Source organism: Euleptes europaea, chromosome 1 (genome assembly GCF_029931775.1).
Source record: "Euleptes europaea isolate rEulEur1 chromosome 1, rEulEur1.hap1, whole genome shotgun sequence".
Taxonomy (NCBI): Eukaryota; Metazoa; Chordata; class Lepidosauria; order Squamata; family Sphaerodactylidae; genus Euleptes; species Euleptes europaea.
In genome coordinates this window covers 130,094,271-130,116,420 of record NC_079312.1, presented here as the reverse complement: position 1 = coordinate 130,116,420, position 22,150 = coordinate 130,094,271, and the positions used below count along the sequence as shown (strand labels likewise).

At 44.8% G+C, this 22,150-nt stretch overlaps 2 protein-coding genes across 2 annotated transcripts in view; one reads left to right on the top strand and one right to left on the bottom strand.

Annotated features, from left to right (window-relative positions):
* Positions 1 to 22,150, bottom strand: part of ACSF2 (acyl-CoA synthetase family member 2) — a 68,519-nt gene that overhangs the window by 10,143 nt on the left and 36,226 nt on the right. The gene's annotated exons all lie outside the window — the stretch shown is intronic.
* CHAD (chondroadherin) lies at positions 10,507 to 18,836 on the top strand. Its single transcript, XM_056862380.1, has 4 exons — positions 10,507 to 11,292; positions 17,094 to 17,257; positions 18,195 to 18,341; positions 18,742 to 18,836. The coding sequence occupies exons 1-3, from the start codon at positions 10,507 to 10,509 to the stop codon at positions 18,334 to 18,336; spliced, it is 1,092 nt and encodes a 363-aa protein (XP_056718358.1). The 3' UTR covers positions 18,337 to 18,341; positions 18,742 to 18,836.

Sequence of the window (22,150 nt, the reverse complement as noted above, 5' to 3'; positions counted from 1 at the left end):
AGGGCTGGTTTTGTTGGGCTTTTTTTTTTTTTAGTGCTGAAAACCAACCTCCTGTTATTTATTTATTTTTTCTGCCTTGGTGGTTTGGAGCTAAATTTTCTTTCCTGGGCTATTAGAATTCTTGTGGTTCATAAGCATTTCTCCAGTGCTACTTAAGCTTCAGAAGTGCCGCTTGGCAGCCATCACAAAGAGGCATGTGGCACCGACTTGCTATTTTATCAATGCCTTCAAAAATACCTTCACCGGCCTATTTGTCTGAAACTAGGTGGAAGAGACACAATTATGTGGAGGGTGGAGAGGAGAGAGTCACTTGCCAAATGGACAGACACTCAGAAGGACAGAAACGCCCAGTGGAGAGAGCAATTGGATGGGATGTGAATTGTCTGAATTGCTGGTGTCCTGCAGTAAAATAAACCTGGGGAAGCCAGTGCCACTAAGGCCAGTGGCCCAGTTCTGTCCTTCCCCAACTCTCCAGGGCATTCGCTGGACACTACTGCTGGCCTTAAAGCAATTGTGACTGTTGCCTACCCTCGCTAGGTTTGCTGACCTCCAGGGAGAAGCTGGAGATCTCCTGCTATTACCACTGATCTCCAGCCGATAGCGATCAGTTCACCTGGAGAAAACGGCCGCTTTGGCAATTGGACTCTATGGCATTGAAGTCCCTCCCCTCCCCCAAACCCCGCCCTCCCCAGGCTCCACCCCCCCAAATATCCCACTGGTGGCAAAAAGGGACTTGGCAACCCTAACCCTCACACATCCTGGGGAAGCTGGCTTGTACAGTTCTATTGAGTCCCTATTCATCCCCTGAAGTGTTGTGAGCTTTTCTTTCTCGGTGTGGCTCCTGGGTCTCTGACAGGGCTCACAAGAGAGAAATTCAGCTGATGAAGCTTTTATCCTCACCCTCTCTGGGCCTGGAAAAAAGCTTCACTTGCTGCATTCCTTTTTGGCCAAACTGCAGCAGTAAAGCTGGAGGAGCTGCACAGACCATCTAGTTCCTGAATGCTTCTGAAGGATATGCAGCAGGTTCCCTGTTTCGTGCCTTTGCAGCAATGCTGCAGAAGGCATGAATTCCAGAGGGGTATTAGTCTGCTGCAGCAAAAACAAACAGGAGCCTTGTGGCACCTATAAAACTAACATGTTTTCATTCTAGTACTGGTTTGTGCGGATTAAAGCTCACTTCCTCTGATGCATGTAGTAGGTCCTTACTTGGCAAACACACACACAAACAAGGTTTATAAAGGGGGGAAAAGTAGTAAACAGCAGGATCAAAGAATCCCCAAAAGCAGAAAGACTCATTATTGTAGTTTTCTGTTTTATTGGCGTCCTAGAGGGACTGGAGAAGGAGAACTATTGATCCCGTCCCTCTGCAAGATGGGTTCTTTTATCTAGGGTTTCCAGCTCCAGGTTGGGAGATACTGGGAGATTTTGGGGGCAGAGCCTGAGGAGGGCGGGGTTTGGGGAAGAGAGGAACTTCAATGCCATAGAGTCCAACTGCCAAAGCAGCCATTTTCTCCAGGTGAACTGATCTCTATTGGCTGGAGATCAGCTGTAACAGCAGGAGATCTCCAGCTAGTACCTGGAAGTTGGCAACCCTAGAATCATGACACACTTTATATTTACTTTATATATTCAAACAACTCACCAAAAATGGGGGTTGAATTGTCCATAAGCCATTGTTTCTGATTCTAGTCTACAGGTTTCAGCCACCAATCCAAATTGACACCAGATGCTGAGATTCAGAATTTAATAATTTTCAGACAGTGCTGCATTGTATCACCTCAGGGCTTGACAGATGGTGTGCAGGTAAACTTTTAATGACTATAAAAACATAGGGAAATGTGGTAATAAGAACTGGGTACATCCAAAACTAGTAGGACCAAAACAGTCCAGAGTGGTGACGCCACTGAAACACCCTAAAACCTATATTTATGCTGTTTGGAAAACGGCGTATTTATTTGCTTAGCCCACAGGAGCCTCTGTGGAAAGAGGCAGAGGGGAGTCCAGCCTTCATAAATTATTAACCACTTGATTCACACGCTTTGCACAGGAGCGAATGTTTGCAGAACTGTTAATCAATTAAGAAAGGGGATTGCAGGATAATCCCAGCCTCTTCTGAGATGTCCTAGTGGCGGCCAGCCTCAGGAGGCCTCCAAGATGAAGGACTGAATAGAGGCCCAGTAAATTGTGGTCTACGTTGCCCTGCAGTAGAAAGGGTACGGACACTGGAGGCCCTGTCGTTGACTCACCACATGCCACCCAGGAGAGACTGGCACAAACTAGGTAAACTGTGGATTTACGAGGATCACTGCTTGCCCAGTTTTTATTCATCTCCAGTGAAGAACTGTGAAATGTAATGGGCAAATAACTAAATCCTGCTCGGGTGCCATCGAGACGTTCAAAGACAAACAGCAGAGATCCCACAGGCTCTCCCTCAAGGCATAATGCCAACCCATGGCAAGGACCTGATGACCCCAGAGGTCTCCCCAGAGGTCTACTGGAGTCTCTTTCCTGAGATACCAGGGGGAACCCAAAATATTTTCAGAAGAAATAATTTCCCTTCAGTTAAAGTGGAACTAAAAGCCAGCCTCTGTCCTCAGCCCATAGGAATGTTCCAAATGGAAGTAAGGGGACACTCATTAAGCCAGTGTGGTGTAGCGATTCATGCTGGACCAGGAATGGGGGAGACCTGAGTTCAACCCCTCCTCTACACACTCACACTATACAAAGCTCACCAGGTGACTTCGCGCCACTCACTTGCTTTCCACTTAACCTTCCTCACAATGATGTGAGGCTAAAATGGGAAGAGGAGAACTATTGCCCTAAACATGCTGGAGAAGGAGTGAGATTAAAAAGTGATAAATTAGTCCCTGCGGCAGTAAATAGAAAGTGTCATGATTCTAGGGTTGCCAACCTCCAGATACTGGGAGAAAAAATAGACACCACTGTACAAGTAGCTGGAGATTTGGAAATCAGTACAGGAGAGAAAACAATTTAAACAAAGTGCAAAAATAGTTATAACCTACTACATGAATATAAAGACAACACAAGACAAAATGTACACAAAAGACCTACAAAAGCCATCCATAAATGTTCATATGTACAGTGAGAGTAATTTTTCAAAGTTGTCTCAGATATGAGTACAAATTCTTCTTTTGAAGGCAAATATCATGTAGTAAGGTAGAAGCCACCAGTTTATGGAGGATACGGCCGGTTAACTATTTAGCAACTAGTAAATTTCATTGCTGGAACTGCTACACTTTGTATCCTTACCCTCCGTGGGACGTGCACTAGTTCTTTACCCGTTGTGGGATATACAATGTAACCTACAATTTGAAAATGAAATATGTAGAAATATATAAAGGATGCTTATTGTAAGTATTTTTTAGATATTGCTTATTGATTAATGTTGTAGAATTTATGACCGGTATATTATGATTGTGATTGTATATTTTACATTATTTATAATATAGGAAGGACTGAAGAAGAATCACTAAATAGCTAAGAATTTGAAACGGCCATATCCTCCATAAACTGGTGGCTTCTATCTTACTACATGATGTTTGCCTTCAAAAGAAGAATTTGTACTCATATCTGAGACAACTTTGAAAAATTACTCTCATTGTACATATGAACATTTATGGATGGCTTTTGTAGGTCTTTTGTGTACATTTTGTCTTGCGTTGTCTTTATATTCATGTAGTAGCTTATAAATATTTTTGCACTTTGTTTAAATTGTTTTTGCTCCTGTACTGATTTCCGAAACTCCAGGTACTAGCTGGAGATCTCCTGCTATCACAGCTGTTCTCCAGCCGATAGAGATCAGTATACCTGGAGAAAATAGCAGCTTTGGCCATTGAAGTCCCTATGGCATTGAAGTCCCTCCCCTTATCAAACCCCCCTCCTCGGGCTCTGCCCCAAAAACCTCCCACGGGTTGCAAAGAGGGACCTGGCAACCCTACATAGAATCATAGAATAGAATCATAGAATCATAGAGTTGGAAGGGACCACCAGGGTCATCTAGTCCAACCCCCTGCACAATGCAGGAAATTCACAACTACCTCCCCTCCACACACACAGGGCCCAGAAGATGGCCAAGATGCCCTCCCTCTCATGAACTGCCTAAGGTCATAGAATCAGCATTGCTGACAGATGGCCATCTAGCCTCTGCTTAAAAACCTCCAGGGAAGGAGAGCTTACCACCTCCCGAGGAAGCCTGTTCCACTGAGGAACCGCTCTAACTGTTAGAAAATTCTTCCTAATGTCTAGAGTCTAGACAGAAACTCTTCTGATTTGATTTCAACCTGTTGGTTCTGGTCCGACCTTCTGGGGCAACAGAACTCAGCACCCTCCTCTATATGACAGCCCTTCAAGTACTTGAAGATGGTTATCTTATCCCCTCTCAGTCTTCTCCTTTCAGGCTAAACATACCCAGCTCCTTCAACCTTTCCTCATAGGACTTGGTCTCCAGACCCCTCACCATCTTTGTTGCCCTCCTCTGGACACATTCCAGCTTATCCACATCTTTCTTAAATTGTGGTGCCCAAAACTGAACACATGATTCGCACAGTCACTATATCCCTATGTCTATAGTTTTAATCAGTGAGGGGGGAAATCTTATGGCCTAAGCTGACAGAAACGTTTTGCAGCTCTACTCTTCCTGGCTCTGGAGAACTGTTGGCCTCAATTACAATAGGGTTAAAAGCTCCATTGGGTTGCTGTGTTAGTCTATTCTAGCAAAATGAAACAGAAGTCTGGTGGCACCTTAAAGAATAACTGCATTCATCCCAGCATAAGCTTTTGTGAGTCAGAGTGCACTTCTTCAAAAAGAAGGAAATAATTTTGTGCACATTCATAAGGAAAACTGAAGAGGGGGTGAAGGAGGAGGAGGAGGAGGAGTAGAGAGAGGCTTGGCGTAGATCCTGTCATAAATTTTTCAGGTGCATTCTCCCTGTAATCCCCCTCACCCCCCGTTTACTTTCCTTATAAAAGTGTGCAAAACTATTTCCTTCCAATATGCATCTGAAGAAGTGAGGTCGGACTCACAAAAACTAATGCTGGGATAAATGTTGTCAGTCTTGAAGGTGCCAGCAGACTTCTGTTTTAACGGCTCCAGACCAGACTCTCTTTCCAGAGAATCAGTTTTTAACGCAGTAAGGGCACACTTACCACCACACTGTAATGAGCAGTTGAGACATCTTCCCCTGACGTTGCATTTCTGTTGGGAGTATGTCTCATTTTCTTTGAACTGTATGCTCTTAGCATATCTACCCTGCTGTTACGATTGCCATGTGGGGTAGTACACAAGCGCCCACTGGGTATCACCTGTGATCTGAATTATAACAAGCAACACAACCCTCTCACATATACTTCTGTACTATTCTGTGGCCATTTCAAATTCTAGCTTTTGCCCATCTTTTAAAAACATTTTAAGGGAGTTTTAAAGGATTAAAAGCTGCAAAACTCATTTTAAAAGTTCTTTGTGAGCCTGTTACTAGGGAAACAACAGCATGGCTATTCCCCCCACCCCACCCCAATACTCTTCCATATCTTGATATAGCATGAGGACTGGTGAGATTTGTGCAAAGACAGAAATGCAACTGGGGCTGATGCTTACTGAGTGAGTGTTCAAATCTATATATCTAATTCTCAACTGTGCCCCCTATCTGTGGATACTTAAAGCCGCAGACAGAGGGCACACTTAGCCCAAACAGATGTTTCTTCAAACTTGGGGTACTTCCCAAATTTGCAGAAAAATCTGAAAACTAAAAAAGAGTGGGGTTTAAATCCCCCCCAATTAAAAAGTGTTCTCTGCGCATGTGCAGAGAACACATCTCCCTTTCTTGGCTGCCTCCATCCCGTCAGCCCGGCTGGGCCTGGAGCAGATGTCTCTGACCCCCCACCGGCCCAGCTGGGCACAGGGTGTACAGCCACCAAACCACTGCAGCAGCAGAGCCCGGGAGCCGCTCCTGGCCCGTCTGTGGCGGCAGAGCCCTGCTGCAGCCAGGCAGAAGGTGAGCGGGGAGAGGGGGAGTTGGAATCCCCTCCATGAGTTTCGCAGGCCCCCACTTGTGATCTCTAACTGTCAAGAGGAGACCAAGAGGATCTGAACTGGGAAGGCACATCTTTACCAGTTCAGTGTTGTAAGAAATATGATTTGCAAGAATGTTGGCAAGCCATTTGGTTATATCCTATTAGAATAGGGTTGCCAACCTCCAGGTATTGGCTGGAGATCTCCTGATATTACAACTGATCTCCAGCCAATAGAGATCAGATCACCAGGAGAAAATGGCTGCTTTGGCAATTGGGACTCTATGGCACTGAAGTCCCTCCCCTCCACAAACCCAGCCCTCTTCAGGCTCTGCCCCAAAAACCTCCCACCGGTGGCGAAGAAGGACCTGGCAACCCTATATTGGAAACATCCCTACAAATATCTCAAGAAGTTAGTGCATGACCCTGTCCCTAATAACTAAGACACTGACCATGAGCATAAATTAAGGAAAGGAACCATTCTACAGGATTTTAAAATGATGACTTATGGGCCATCCTCTGGGCAGAATAAACCAACCATCTAAATCTCTTCTAGTGAAAGTCCAAGAAAGATCTGACAATTTATCTGTCTGGAGTTATCTGGAGATAACTCTCTAGATTTCCTACTTCTGCACACCCAGAAGGTCAATAAAAGAAAATATGTGAGGAGGAATGGATTATATTGTCCTTACCCATGCTCATACTGGATGTGTGAAGAATCCCATGTCCAAGGGAAGGGGAAATGTATCCTGGAATGGTCTGAACTTTGCGCAAGTCTACGTGGCATGCTGTGGCTAATGCACACACTCCCACACGAATGACTGTACAATGGCTACAAAGATAAACCAGTGCATCAGGGCCAAAGGAGACTGGTCGGTGGCAGAAGAACAAAGATCTCAGTGCTGGACTGCAGTTCATGAGGATAGCTGGAAAGAGTGCAAAGGCTGAGAACCTGAGGAAGCTGGCATTAGAGAGCAGGAACTCAGAGAAGATGTGAGGTGATCAAAGGAGAAAGTCAAAAATTGACAAGAGGGCTAGCATACCAGAGAGAGAGGTGAAGCAGTCAGACTCTGCAGCCTGCAGAAAGGGAGCAAATAGAACACCAGAGGTAGAAACTCACAGGGAGAAAAGGGACACATGAAGAAGCAGCAGCTCTGGTAAGGACTGGGCTGAGTTTCCAGTACTGAGTTCTCCACTACCCCACTTCCATGGTAAAGTTTTAAAATATCACATAATTATTTTGCCAGCATTAAAAGTTGACCAAATCCTAACCTAAAATTAACACATGCTCCAAAACACAAAAATACCCTCCGACCTCAATTCTAGTCAAAAGTCCCTTTGAAATGCACGTCTGCAAAACAGAGGCTTGGCCACTGTCATCCAGCTAGCACAACACCTCACTGCGCATGCTCAGCGACACCTCCTCTCAACAATGGAAAAAGCCAGGCGGCCCTGTGAATAATCCCTCCTCTGTGCCCTAAGTCAGTCCTTGGATCCCCTCCCTTTCTTGAGACGGTCTCGCCTCCGTAAACACCCCAGGCAGCTGGGCATTGGTAGCCAGCTTCAGCAGGAGAAGCCTCAACAAGGTCACAGTTATACGTCCAGCTCCCAGCTGTTGGCCGCAGCCAACACCTGGCTAGAAACCAGCTCAAAATGTTCCATCCCCAGCTTCCACCCCCCCTCTCCTCCCTAGCCTCTCTCTTATCCTCATGATGTGTAAAGGAGAAGGGCCAGGGGTCTGGACCACCTCCTCTTCTTCTATCCATATTGTTGCTGCTGATCTCTTTAAAAATTCCCTGACCTAGGCACCAATTCCCCCTTTACCTCTGGGTTCCTTTCTGGGGGCGAAAGGTGAAAACTTTTTCTTAGAGTGCATATCTGGTCACGTAAACAGATACCGTGAACACCCCTGGAGGGTGAGTCCTTCTAACTTTCAAATTACACCCTGGAGAAGTAGAGAACCCCCATCTCTATGCAGTTCTTTTCATGCAGAGAGATTCAATATGCCTTATCGTCCAATTCCATTTGTTTGGTAAATTGGGGAGCACAATATATGAAGTATGCGGAAAGGAAGGATTTTGATGTGGAATGCTACATACCATGGATACGTGTTGACAAATGTTGACATCAGATCAACTTAAAAGACCATGTCACCTGATCATTTGGAAAAAAAAAGTTGCCATCAAGTCACAGCTAACGGTGAGTTTTAAAGGCAATAGCTGTTCAGAGGTGGTTTGTCATTGCCTGCCTCTGTGTAGCAACACTAGACTTCCTTACTATTAATTAATTAATTAAGCATATTTATATGCTGCCTTTCTCCTGGAACACAGGACTCAAAGTGGCTTACAAACATCAAAGGCATAGAAATCTAAGATGAGTACAATCACTTTAAATTCTAATACACCAAAACGTATCTAGTCTAATACAGTCCCACTTCCTTAGTGGTCTCCCACCCAAGTATTGACCAGGGCTGAGCCTGCTTAGTCACAGTTATACGTCCAGCTCCCAGCTGTTGGCCGCAGCCAACACCTGGCTAGAAGCCCAATAAGATCAGGCTAGCCTGGGAATCCAGGTCACGGTAAAGCCACCAGATAAGGAGTAAGCTCTGAGTTCCAAATCAGATCCTGCTCTCGTGGGAAAATATGAACAGCAATTTATAGTGTCAAGGGCAAGGCCAACAGAGACATTTTTACATGGGTTACAGGGCCACCCTAAGCAGAGCTGTGCCTTTCTAAGTCAAGTGAAGACAGTGGGCGTAGACGTTTAGGAATGCTCTATCTGTCATCAGAATCAGGGTCAAAATACAGATTACATGAGAGATCTTTGATCAGAGCTCCCAATTTTTTTCCTGCGTTTCCCCATGTTTAGTCAACATCCAAAAAACACGGGTAAAATGAATGGAAACGCGAGGGGAGAGCGAGGCGACCTCTGACAGTCGGAAAATGCATGCATAATCAAAACAAAGCCCTGAAGTAGCTGGCAGGGGTGACCACAAGGGAACAGCCATGCATAAATGGCCAATGTGTTTTGGCCCTAAAAAGCAGCTACGGAAGGCCCCAGCTGCAAGCAGATCCGTCTTTGCTTGCCTCCTTTCCCAGGAGGGCTAACTACAGTCTAGAAGGGAGTAGTCTGACTGGAAAAATGGCATGAAGGGAAATAACTGACACCCCCTTTAAAGTTGTCTTTAAAGGCAGTCAGTAACATGCAAAGGGGTAAAGGAAGGGTGGGCAAAGACCAGGTAAACCTATAAGCAGCAGTCCTGTGCCTGTTTGAACGTACAAGTAGAGGCTACTGTGAGTCAGGGATTCTCTTAAGATGGTTGCAGGGCATGGCCAGCTACTAGACTGGTGCTGATTGTCTAGTTGAGGACCCTGATTCCTAGTTGAGGACCCTAGTTGAGGTTCTTGAGGACCCTGACTCAAGGTAAGACCTTGCATTTCTGTAGCAAACATTAAAAGCACTTTTGATATGGCCAAAACTTTACCCACCAACCCTGGAGGGTAGATTAGTACCACTACCCTCATATTGCAGATGAAGATGCTGAAACGAAGTGGCTTGCTTATAACCACTTAAGGGAGTTTATGACAAAGGCAAGATTTGAACCAAGGGCTTCCAAATTCATGGCCCACACTCCCAGCCCTGACCCTTTGCCAAGTACAGGCCTCAACATTATCCTTGTGGCTTTATCTGAAGTGAACCAGGGTTATTTGCATTCTACGTTTCTCTTCTAAAAATGGGCAACCTATGGATTAGCTTCCAAAGATTTACACTAGACTGTATTATTTAATAATCAAGATTAACTGACACTTGGCCTCCAGGACTACCATGTGTATGAAGCTAGTATTATTGCAAAGAGTGGGGATCAATACAAACAAAGGTGCTCTTTACTGAGCAAGACACACAGAACTGAAGAGGGAGGCAAATTGGGTCAGTGGGGACATCCAGAGAAGCCACTCTGTCCCAGTGCTCAGCAGATATCCAGATTGCAGATACCCCCCCCCCCCAGTCTGAAAGGTGAAAGGCTACAGACTGGTTGGTCATACTGACAGGCCTGTATTATCAGCTACAGCTTAGGCTGCAACAAGGAGACAGTCACCATCACAGTTCTAAAGATGCTTGGCACATTTTGTTTTCCTTTCACACTGCTTCGGGGACATGAAGAACTCTCCCCCACAACAGACATGCAAATACTGGTCTCTCTGATTACTTGCTAGAGCAGAAAGCAGTCTTGGCATCAAAGCCAGGGGAGGATCCACCTCTACTTGGTGCCAAGGGGTTAAACTCACACCGAGTTCCTGAAGCCAGTTCCTTCCAAGTCAGAGTCTGCCTGCTGGCTGCGGTTAGTGGGAAGGGATTTTGTTTTTTAATAACATTATAAATAGGGCTGTGTTCAGCTTGCTGCAGACTCACTCGCTCTTTCACTCCCCTTTCTCCCTCCTTCTTTTGCTGCCGCCCCTCCTCTTCCCTGCACATCCATCCATGGACATGGACCGGTCGGACTTTTTGATCAAGCTCTTCGGCTTACTGCTATGCCTCCTGCCCATTCTCCAGGCATGTCCCCAAAACTGTCACTGCCACGGAGGAGACCTCCAGCACGTCATCTGTGATAACGTTGGACTGAAAAAGATTCCTAAGGTAGCTGAGCAGACCAGGCTCCTCAACCTGCAAAGGAACAACTTCCCTGTCCTGCCAACCAATGGCTTTAGGGAGATGAAAAATCTCGTCTCTCTCCATCTCCAACATTCCCACATCAAGGAGATCTCCAGTGGAGCCTTCCGGGGCCTGAAGCAACTGGTTTACCTTTATTTGTCCAATAATGACATCAGCATCATAAAGCAAGGAGCCTTTGATGACCTGACAGAACTCACCTACCTCTACCTAGACCACAACAAGATCTCTGACTTGCCCAAGGGGGTCCTCTCCCCATTGATTAACCTTTTCATCCTGCAGCTGGGGAGCAACAAGCTCCGAGAGTTGAGAGCAGGAGCCTTCCACGGGGCTAAGGATCTCCGCTGGCTCTATCTCTCAGATAATTCCATCTCCTCCGTCCACTCTGGGGCTCTGGACGATGTGGAAAACCTAGCCATCTTCCACCTGGATAAGAACCAACTGAGCACCTACCCACTGGCTGCAATGAACAAGCTCAGGGTGGTGGAGGACCTGAAGCTGTCGCACAACCCCATGAAGGTCATCCCAGATTTTGCCTTCCAGTCTTTTGGGCGCTATATGGAGACCCTCAGCCTGGAGAACATGAACCTTGAAAAGGTAAGAGTTCCTTGGCACTCCTCTCACCCTTCCCAGAATTACATATCCATTTGTTCATCCCATTTAATAACAAAATTTCATGATTGTGTGCCTACCAGTGGGGCAGCAGAACAGGGCCACCTCTAGAAAAGATAGGTCTCTGAATGCTCACTGGACTTCCTGAGAATACAAATAATTATTTTTGCAATTCAAAAGAAGTATAAGAAGAAACAAAGCTTCCAACTTGTCCTGATAAGGACTGAGCATGTCGACTGCCTTCTAGGAAGCATGAAATGTCAAGGAAAATAAGAGCAGGGAGGAGAAACAGGCCTGTTTGAGCCTTTTGCATCTTATGGTATTCTGGAAGATTTATATCTGGGGCAGTTTTCTCAATTGTTTACCTCTCCCCCATTCCTCACGGGGCTCAAACCTGTATATATAAGCCAGGTTTCAACATTCCATCCCAGTCTTCCAGCATTCCATCATATTGACCAAGATGCAGAAACGAGGGGTAAAGCTATGAAGACCGGAGCAAATTCTCAATGCTGGGTTCACCAGGAACAGGATTTAACTCCCTCCCCAACAAAGTTCTGAAATTCACCCGTTCCTGTCTTCCAAATGATTAAATTGCCATTTATTTCTACGGGGAAAAGTGCTGCACTCGTTGATACCATGACTCTGTCTTCACACATGCCCTAAACCATTATAATGAGAGGCCTTTGGCATGTTACTGCTGTGTTTAGAATACAGGGCTGGCTTGGTTCCCAGTTGCTGCCACCAAGTTCCATAAAATAAAGTAAGTGGGCTGCAGCCTGGGTCACAGCTGGTTTCTAATATCAGAGTCAGAGACAGCTAGTAGCAGGGGACCAGTTTAAGCTCCACCCCAGTGGTGTCCTAGAGTACATACCTTTGCATTATCCCATAACATTAATTCCTAGGAAGCCAAAGTAAAATTCTGCACTTGGGAACAACATTGTGATGGAAGGAAGCTCTACCTACCACCCCTGACCCTGGGCAGGCTACCCAAAAAGTTGCATAGTCCCAGCAGAACCTCTGGCTGAGTTCAGGGAATCATCTGTTATCTACTCCTCGGCACCTGAAAGCTTTGTTCAGCTGGGGAAAGAAGGCACAGGGCCTGTGTTGGAAAAGAAGGCCTGACCTTGCTGTATTTGAGAGAATGTCAGCAGAAGAGTAGGAACAGAGGAATATGGGTGGGGATATGGACCAGATCTCCCATCCCTCTCCCTTGCTCGACATGTCTGTATAAAGAACATCATTTTCTTCTTGTTCATAACTCTTTACTTTCTGCTGATGTTAAAGAAGAAGGGAAAAAAACCATAAAGTCTACAGGATGGTTGAGGACCTAAAATAACCCCTGGAGAAGCATTCGCTGTGAGCTAGTCAGTTACAGTACAAAGACACTGATTGCAGTGACTCTACAAAGAAGGAAAGGGCCACAGTTACAACAGAGACTTAGTTCCCCACTGAATATTTTTTATCATTAAGGTTGAAGATAAAATATCTTTGAAAATGCAGCCTCTCTCTAATTCTTCTAAATTCCATAAGACAAGTCTGTGTGAAGGAAAAGCACGACACCAATCATTAGTAAAATGGTAGTTAAGATGCCACTAAAATGTTGAAAAAGTAATTTGATCTATGTAAGTTCTGATCACTTACATTCTACTTTCTTAGATCTGAAATAACGTGTTCTGAAATATCACCCCCTCAATTCACCAAGCCACAGGGTCATTTTCTCCTCCAAGTTCCCGCTCATTATCACCTAAAGCCTTTTCTGGCACCCTCACTATCCTTAAATCAGCTGAATTCTAATGCTATCTGCCTTTCCTCTAGCCCACCTTGCTACTAATTTGAAATTCCTATTCCCTCCCACACCTTGTCCTGTATATCTCATGTAGTTTGCAAGTCCCCTGTTCAGGGTCTTCATTGATATGCCAGAACCAATAAATAGTTGTTTATAGTAATAACCACAATCGAGGCATCTAATTCTGAACTAGCAAAAGAAATGCTGCAATGAAAACTTGTGTATGTGAGAGAGACAGATAGACAGGGGGATGACCAGACAAGGAAACTGTGAGAAAACAGTGGCAAGTTCACATCCAAACAAGGCAGGCACTAGCAAAAGAGGGCACAATACTATTGTATAAACACCAAACTAATTATCTGTTCCTGGTAAGACTTAGGAGTGGGCGAATGCAGTGATCTCCACTGAAGAGATTATTAGTAGCAGGAACTAGTGTGTGTACCGCAGAGAGGTAGGCTGGGCTTACATCAGGACGTTTACCCTTCTCCTCCTGAACCTTACACTTCATAAAGAAGCATCTGTTTATTATCTCTCAAAAGAAACCCCTCACAGTATTCCACAAAGATGCTCTGTTCTGATCCTGAGAGCTGAAGGGACATTCAGGAAATGCAGAAAAAAGCTCCTCTTCTTCTCATGAGTCATGATGGCCCTGAGGTAATAGCATCATGCTTGAGGTGCTACTTGTAAACAGGAGGCAGCAGTGACATCACATTGGATGAAGTCTGTTCCTGGTGGGAAAGGGAGACCACATCAAAGAGAAGCAGCAGAATGGAAGACTTCCAGGTGAGCAAAGCATGCAGATCTCTGTGGGCTCTGGTACCCCTCTTTCCCAGGTGAATCAACACAGCAGCTCACAACAAGATGGTAACTCACCAAAGGGATGAAGACTGGCCAAATGAAGAAGAAAAAACATATCCTAGCAACATGAGAAAATCTCTGTGAGGTGTCTCTATTTCTGGCACACAAAATTACATAAATGCTTTTAAAATTACTGAAAAGTTCCACTGAGATCAGATATTGACATGGGATGCTGGGTTATAAAGAAGATACTGATGATAGGGCTAAGGAAAAAAGGGGATTTATTCAAGACTGAAGTAACGTGAACCCATTTTAATAATGGTGGAGATATTTTCCATCTTGATACTACCTCAGATATATTCTAAAGGTTCAGTGTTACCTCCACAAAGAGATTATCATGGATAAGAAAAATCTTGAAGTAGCCTTTAGACTTCATCTAGAGATGCCATGGAAAAACAAAAGATGCAGGAATTATATGCTTCTAAAGCAGATAATCTGGAGCCAAGACTTAAAAAAAATCAAAGGAATTATATGTTCGAAATATGCCTAAAAGTCATGGTGTCTTTCATCAGTCAAGAATTCTGGATTACGGTATAAACACTGCTCTTCACATTTATAAGCAGAACCTGGATTTGTCAGCTGTACGCATGGTCATAATGGTGAAGACCATAAAGGAGCTGTCCACAGAACCATATCCAAGTTGAATCTTCCACCACCCAGTTCCTGACAGAGTGCTATTCTCAATCCAGCCTCCATTGGTAAAAAGCTCCTGATTCTTCTTGCTTCTTCACCATCTAGCCTTGTATCCACTCGAGCCCAACTGGGTCACCTCAGCCTGCTTTGGAATCACAGCCACTGACTTCCACATATAAAACTCATGCTTCCGTCTTGCGTTATGCTGGTGGCATGGAACCTGCTATAGCTTGGCTCCCTCCCATGCCACTGGAATAACATAAGAAGTGCTGGGCCATATGAAAGCAGTCCACGCTGTAGCCTCTCCCGATGCCAGCACTACTACTAGCATAACACGACCCCACCTCACCCCTGCAACACACATGCAGACATTCCTTTCTGCTTCTCTAATTACTTTCCTCTTTGCTTACTTTCCTCTTGGGAGCCAGTGTGGTGTAGTGGTTAAAAGCAGTGGTTTGGAGTAGTGGACTCTAATCTGGAGAACTGGGTTTGATTCCCCACTACTCCACACGAGCAGTGGATGCTAATCTGCAGAACTGGGTTGGTTTCCCTATTCCTCCACATGAAGCCTGCTGGGTGACCTTGGGCTAATCACAGCTCTCTTAGAGCTCTCTCAGCCCCACCTACCTCATAGGGTGTCTGTTGTGGGGAGGGGAAGGGAAGGTGATTGTAAGCCAGTTTGATTCTTCCTTAAGTGGTAGAAAAAGTTGGCATATAAAAACCAACACTTCTTCTTAATCATTGATGGATGATCTTTTGTTCTCTTTTGTTTTAGCAAACCCACATGGTTTTCTACACAAAAGCAGGACCCACACATCATTTATTTGGGCCCACCACAACTTGTAACACATACACACAGGTTCCATCCTGTACACACATTGTCCTGAGTCATGAAAGAAAATGTTCTATTTTATTTTTGAAATGGCATGAATAGACCACAAACCACATCAGGAAATCCAACATCAAGAGAAGCTATACCCAAGAGAGAATATACAACTGAACTAGGTGAAGGTGTTAAGAATTCAAGTACCTGCACATGACATGTAAGGATCTCCAAGATGAAGCTCATCCCTTCCAAGCATCAAAGACTATTTGGACAACCACAAGTGGCTTATTTCTTCCTTCACATCTCATGTGTAAATTAGCCTTGCCAATAAGTAAGGTAGAATCTGTTGATTCAGTGATGGTCTACAGAAAAATTTCCACCCTTAGTTGTCTATAGCATTTAGATAGTCCATGGCGGTAATTCATTCAAATATAAGTCTAACCCAATATTGCTTACTGCCCAGTTACTGACAACACTGAAGTTAAAATAAAAGAGTTGACTATTTCACTGCAAAAGCACTATGCGGGCAGGAGTGGACACCCAGTAGCTAGCACCCAGAATCATCCAATTATAATCATACCTGGTGATGTAGTAGGTTGTAGAAATATTGTGATGACTTGGAAAACTTTCTGGTTAGATGTGGTATGTTATTTCCTCATTCCTCCAAAAGGAAGGAATGACTAAAATGGGAATGGCGAGTGCTGACAGATGCAAGGGGCTCGTGAAACTACTGTCAATAGATTTTAAGCTTAATCAGTGGCTTCTAATGCAGTTTGTGGGGATAGGTTTATGTTTCCAAGAATCCTTCCAAAGTGTATAAGCAATGACAGTGAGAATGAAGAGAGAAAGAAAACCAGCAAGAAGAGCTGTTCTAGTTCTTTCTCATTTCAAAGTTTTGCAAAGGACCTACATTCGAAGCAAACCCATAAAATATAAATTCTGCAGCATCCCAAGAAAGGGGAAAGAGAGAAAGGGGCGAGGAATCTGAGGAGCTGAAAATCTGCCTTGTTGTTTTGACTGTTCTTGAGTGCCAAGTGTACTTTTCCATTAAGAGGCCACAGGGCCCTGCCAAAGTCTACAGGCCCTCCAGTCTCGACAAATACTCTTCTCCAAGAACAGTTCCAGGAATGTGGCAACTGGGCACGAGAAGAGATTTCAGCTCTGAACACCAAAAGAATATCTGTACTAGCTGAAGAAATGTCTAGAAAGAGATGGGGGGTGGGCAGAGCAAGCCCTCTCAAAGGCCCAGAGAGGCCTGGCCCACCTGTAGATTTTGAGGCCCCTAACCATAATAAAAAAATTTTTTTAAAGAATGATGATGTCTGATGTACATACAAACATGTTGCAAAAACTTATAAAATGCCAAAAAATGTATAAAGGCCCTCCGTGAAGGACAGGCCAAATGGCCTCTCCCCCCACCTCTGCTGCCAATAGGCCCTGGGCCTATTTATAGAAAAGGTGGGCCCTGGACCAGAGCACACCTTTTCTATAAATCTTTTTAAAAATCTTTATTTGAGAAATACTCACATATTCTCCAGATGTAAAGAGGTACAAATGGTGGTTTGCCATGCTTAAAATTCACCCGCTTTAAAAGGTGAAAACAAATTGAGAATGTCCCTGTAAAACAAGCCTTGGCTTAACTCAGGGAGTTCCTGGTGATCACTGCTTGCTCTTCTGTTTCAGTTTTCAGATAAAGCATTTGCTGGTGTAACCACACTGAAGACTGTTCACATTGAGAACAATAAACTTCACAGTCTTCCTGGTAACTTCCCATTCAGCGGCCTTGAGGCACTCACCCTGTCTAACAACCCCTGGCATTGTTCCTGTCCGCTAGCACCCCTGCGCAGGTAAAGAAGTGCTTTGTTTCACTGAGTGCATTGGACTCCTCTGATCAGAGAACGTGTGCGGGGAGGAGGGCGTGTTGGTTAGTTAATGCATCAATGCCAACGCGTGGGATGATGCTGTGGTAATTCTTCCTACCCAGGAGATCTGCCCTAACAAGTGTCCTCCTGCTGCCTATGAGGATTTTTTTAAAAAAACTGTTCGTACCTCACTTTACTCCCCAATGGAGACCCCAAATGGTTTACAACTTTTTTCCCATGCCTGCATAGAATCATAGAGTTGGAAGGGACCACCAGGGTCATGAAGTCCAACCCCCTGCACAATGCAGGAAATTCCAAACTACCTCCCCCACACACCCCCAGTGACCCCTACTCCATGCCCAGAAGATGGCCAAGATGCCCTCCCTCTCATGAACTAAGGTCATAGAATCAGCATTGCTGACAGATGGCCATCTAGCCTCTGCTTAAAAACCACCAGGGAAGGAGAGCTTACCACCTCCCAAGGAAGCCTGTTCCACTGAGGAACCGCTCTCTATATGACAGCCCTTCAAGTACTTGAAGATGGTTATCATATCCCCTCTCAGTCTTCTCCTCTCCAGGCTAAACATACCCAGCTCCCTCAACCTTTCCTCATAGGAGTTGGTCTCCGGACCCCTCACCATCTTCATTGTCCTCTTCTGGACACGTTCTAGCTTGTCTACATCCTTAAATTGTGGTGCCCAAAACTGAACACAGTACTCTAGGTGAGGTCTAACCGGAGCAGAGTAAAGCGATCCTCACAACAACCCTGTGAGGTTGGGTCGGCTGAGAGTGTTTGTGTCTGGCCCAGCGTCACCCAGCAAGCTCCCATGGCAGATCGAGGATTCAAATCTGAGTCTCCCAGATCCGAGTCCACCATTCTAACCACTATGCCGCACTGGCTGCTTGCTTGTTCTTCTCTAAGGTGGCTGGAATCCACTCGCTCACGCCCTGAGGCAGCTTGTGCATCGCCTTCTGCAGCTCGAGGACAGCAGATCCGCGACGCTGCCGTACTCCGCAGCTGCAGGCTTCCCACCAAGAGGTCCAAGAAGGGAAGTCGCCATTAAAAAAGGTAATTGAGAAGTTTTCTTTTTCTGCTAAAAGCCACACACCCCGCTCAAAAAGCCTCTTTGGCCATATGTAACACTTTTTTAATTGACAATAATTATGCAGTCAAGGTATAATTTATTCTTGCTCGCTTGCTTCTAATCACTTTTAGCAGCTATGTTGTAGTTGCTTGGGAAATATTAGACTGGCAACATAGATTTCCCATTGTTTTTAAACAAGGAAGCGCTTTCCCCCCTCAGCAATATACAGCAACTCCATGGGAATGCCAGACAGAGAAGCTCACCAAATATTAGGTGGAGCTGGGATGCGTGAAGACACATATACAGTCGCCTGCTTCATCTGCTTGGAAGTCCTTTCTGTTGCTTATGGTTCACCCCTTCTTTTTCCCTCTCACAGGACCAAAGAACAGCTAGTCCAGGTGACTGGCTGCTTTAACCAATCAGAAAACTACTGACTTCTTCCAAACCCTTCATCCCCGAGCAGCTCCTTCCTTCCCTCCGAGAAACATATCCAGTCACATCCATCTCCTGCCAAATGCAGATGACAGGATGGAACCCGCCATTCAATTGTCCCCCCCCCCCGATATTATATGTATTATAACTTATGCATGACAGTGCTAAGACAAGCTATACTAGATCCTGCTGGTAAACTACAGTCATCTCTCTAGACCTAATTCAAGCTACTCAGTCTATTCCAAGGTTTATGAAAACAAGTAGGGAAAAAATGTTCTCCATATTCCCAGACCTGCAAATTGGTGGTTTTGCATTAGGAATTCAAAATTCTCCAGCACTAAAGTCTTTAAGCACCAACATATTTGACAATCAAGAAATTTAGAATACATTATTCATCAGTTTGCACAGGTTGCCAAGATCTGACTTTCCCAGCCCGGGACTAAAGTGATTGTTAGTGTAGGAGAAACAAGGTAATGCAGATACTGGGGAAACTATGGAAAGGCATGGGGTGGAGAGAAGAGAAAGGTCAGAGCGCTTAAACTGGTTTAAAAGTCAAGAGAACAGCTTCCACGGTGATGTGAAAGGTGGTTTCCCAAGAACAGGAAGCTGAAAAAACTGCTGTCCTAGGGAAATATGACATCACCAAGTACGCACGTACAAAATAAGGAACAGGAAGATTATCCCTGACACCCTGGAAAATCACTATCATTTCGTACCTTAAAAAGCACATCAGGCAGCAGTAAGATGACTGTGATTTATCATGAGGGGCTTACAGTACCACAATTTCAATTTAACTGCATTTTTTTTAATCCTGAAAGTTTATATAAATATATATTTATTCCTGTAACTGAGTGTAAATGACTCATAGGAGGATTAAAAAAAAAAAAAGCAAAGATGCCCTCCTATTCCTATGTAGAAAACAAATTGTATATTTTCTTATGTACAACTTCTGTATAAAGCTCTTGCTGCAAATATGAAGTGACCCAGTTTTCGTGTACTCCTCCATCTCCTTGGTACGGCGCATATTAAGGTTCAGGTATGATGACGACTCAATGAATACTGCTGAATTATGGATGTTTGTGCCCTGCTGTGGCCTCACAGGTTTAAAATTCTTGAAAAAAAGACATTTTATTCCAGGGTTCATGTGCATATGTGTGTGTGTGTTTGTGCACATACAAACACACTGTGATAAAAGCATAGCCTGCACAATTTTGGGAAAATGGCCTTGTACCTTTACCCAGAATCATTTACTGCAGCCATCTGGAGCATTAGCTACAGTCCTGAGGTTGCACAAACCACAACTGCTATTCTTAACTACAGCAGATGGCAGGAATGGCCGTTTCTCACACAGAAAATAGGTACTCTGCGGGCTGTGCAGTTACACAACATGTGGGCATCAATAGCCAGTGTGGGAGCACAGCACATTGCTCAACCCTAGAGCAAGCAATTGCCTAGGGCTGTGAATGGAAACTGCATGAATATCACAAACATGCCCCAAAGGACCCAAACAATATGGCACCAAATTCTATGTAGTGTGGTGCTAGCATTGTGCTCAGAAAGTTGCATGTGGTATTCAAGCTTTCTAGGAGCTGCATGGTATGTCAGAACAGCTCAGAGCTATAAACAGCACAATGCCCCCCAAGAACCTGTACTAATATTCACAGCTCTGTCGACAGAAGGTGGGGATGTGTGAACCATGTAATGATTGTTGTACGACTCCAGTATTAATTGTGGGATCCCAGCGCAGGGAGCTTTGTGTACACTCATCTATCTGGTCCATTTTTATCCTGCCTTTCCCCCATGGTACTTCTCTCCTCCATTTTATCCTCGCAACAACCCTGTGATGTAGGCTAGGCTGATAGACCATGACTGGCCTAAGGCCAAGAAACATGTGCAATATTTACCAGGTAGCTTCTCACAGGTTACTGTGCCACAGAAGCATAAGCGCCATCAGGAGAAGCCAACAGGAGAAGTTCTTGCTCTCTTGCCCATCCTACAGTTCACACTCAAATAGGTGGGAGTCAGAACATTTACCAGCCCTATAGATATGCTAGTCTAGTAACCACTAGGCTAGGTGTTCACGATCCATGATCACTGAGAGCTCTCCATTATTAATGGCACAGGACTATGAGGCAATGCACACCTTTATATGAAAGCCCTCTTGGTTAGGTACTGTGCACCTGTGAGAAATCACACAGAACGGTTTTCAGAAACTCACATACCCAGAAGCAAGAAAAGTACATGTGTGCGTACCATTTGGGGGGGGAGGGGTCAATGTAAGTATGAACGCCACCAATTTGGCTGGATCTGCATGGAAACATCCAAACGCTTTACCCAGTAAGGACTTTTTCTTAAGGGACTGAGGTATGAAGATTTGAAGCAGCGTACTCAAATGGACCGGGGGTGGGAGGAGTGAATTCCCGTTCAGTATAACCAGAAAATAAATGCAAACAATGTTCAGCTCAGGTTTTAAGAAAATTCCTTAAAGCTTTGACAAATCTCTTCTCATAGTATTTACCCCATGTTTCTTCCCCCACCCCCCAAATTATCTGTTGCTGTTCCTAGAGTTTGATTCCCCACTCCTCCACATGAGCAGCAGATGCTAATCTGATGAACCGGGTTGGTTTCCCCACTCCTACACATGAAGCCAGCTGGGTGACCCTGGGCTAGACACAGCTCTCTTAGAGCTCACTCAGCCCCACCTACCTTACAGGGTGTCTGTTGTGGGGAGGGGAAGGGAAGGTGATTGTAAACAGGTTTGATTCTTCCTTAAGCCGTGGAGAAAGTTGGCATGTAAAAACCAACTCTTCTTCTTGTTTGTCCAAAAATACCCCTGGGGGCTATTTTAAATCAGAAAAACAGTGAAGGGGGGAGCCTTTAAAATGCCTGCCCTCATGCCACAGTCTCAATCTAAATCAGGCTTCTGCACACCTGATAACTGAGTTTATAAAAATGTTGAGATCTCTGGACACAGAACTCCCAGAGTCCATCTGTTTAAGCCCTAAGAATCTCACAGAGAAGAACAGGAGCCAACAATAGAATCAGAAACAGCTGCACCCAAAGGCTCTACTGAAAAGCTCCAATTTTGCCTGGTGTGGTCATGCCAAAACACCACTAGAGAGAGAATGAAGCAAACTTCCCTTAGGAGGAAGATCTACAGTGTAATGCTAAGCCGAGTTGCGTCCTTCTAAGTCCATTGAAGACAATAGCCTTAGAATGGTGTGATTCTGCTTAGGACTGGATTATTCGACTCTCAGTGCCAGCACTGAGTAGGCCCTGACCCGCACACCATATTTCTGACCATGAGGGCCACACAAAGAAAGTCCTCCAAAGTTCATTACACTAAAGGAAACTGTGCAAC

Coding starts and splice junctions, on each gene's coding strand:
- CHAD (XM_056862380.1), top strand. CDS start 10,507: ATGGACATGGACCGGTCGGACTTTTTGATCAAGCTCTTCGGCTTACTG. Junction 11,293..17,093: donor AGAACATGAACCTTGAAAAG/GTAAGAGTTCCT, acceptor CTTCTGTTTCAG/TTTTCAGATAAAGCATTTGC. Junction 17,258..18,194: donor CCGCTAGCACCCCTGCGCAG/GTAAAGAAGTGC, acceptor TTCTTCTCTAAG/GTGGCTGGAATCCACTCGCT.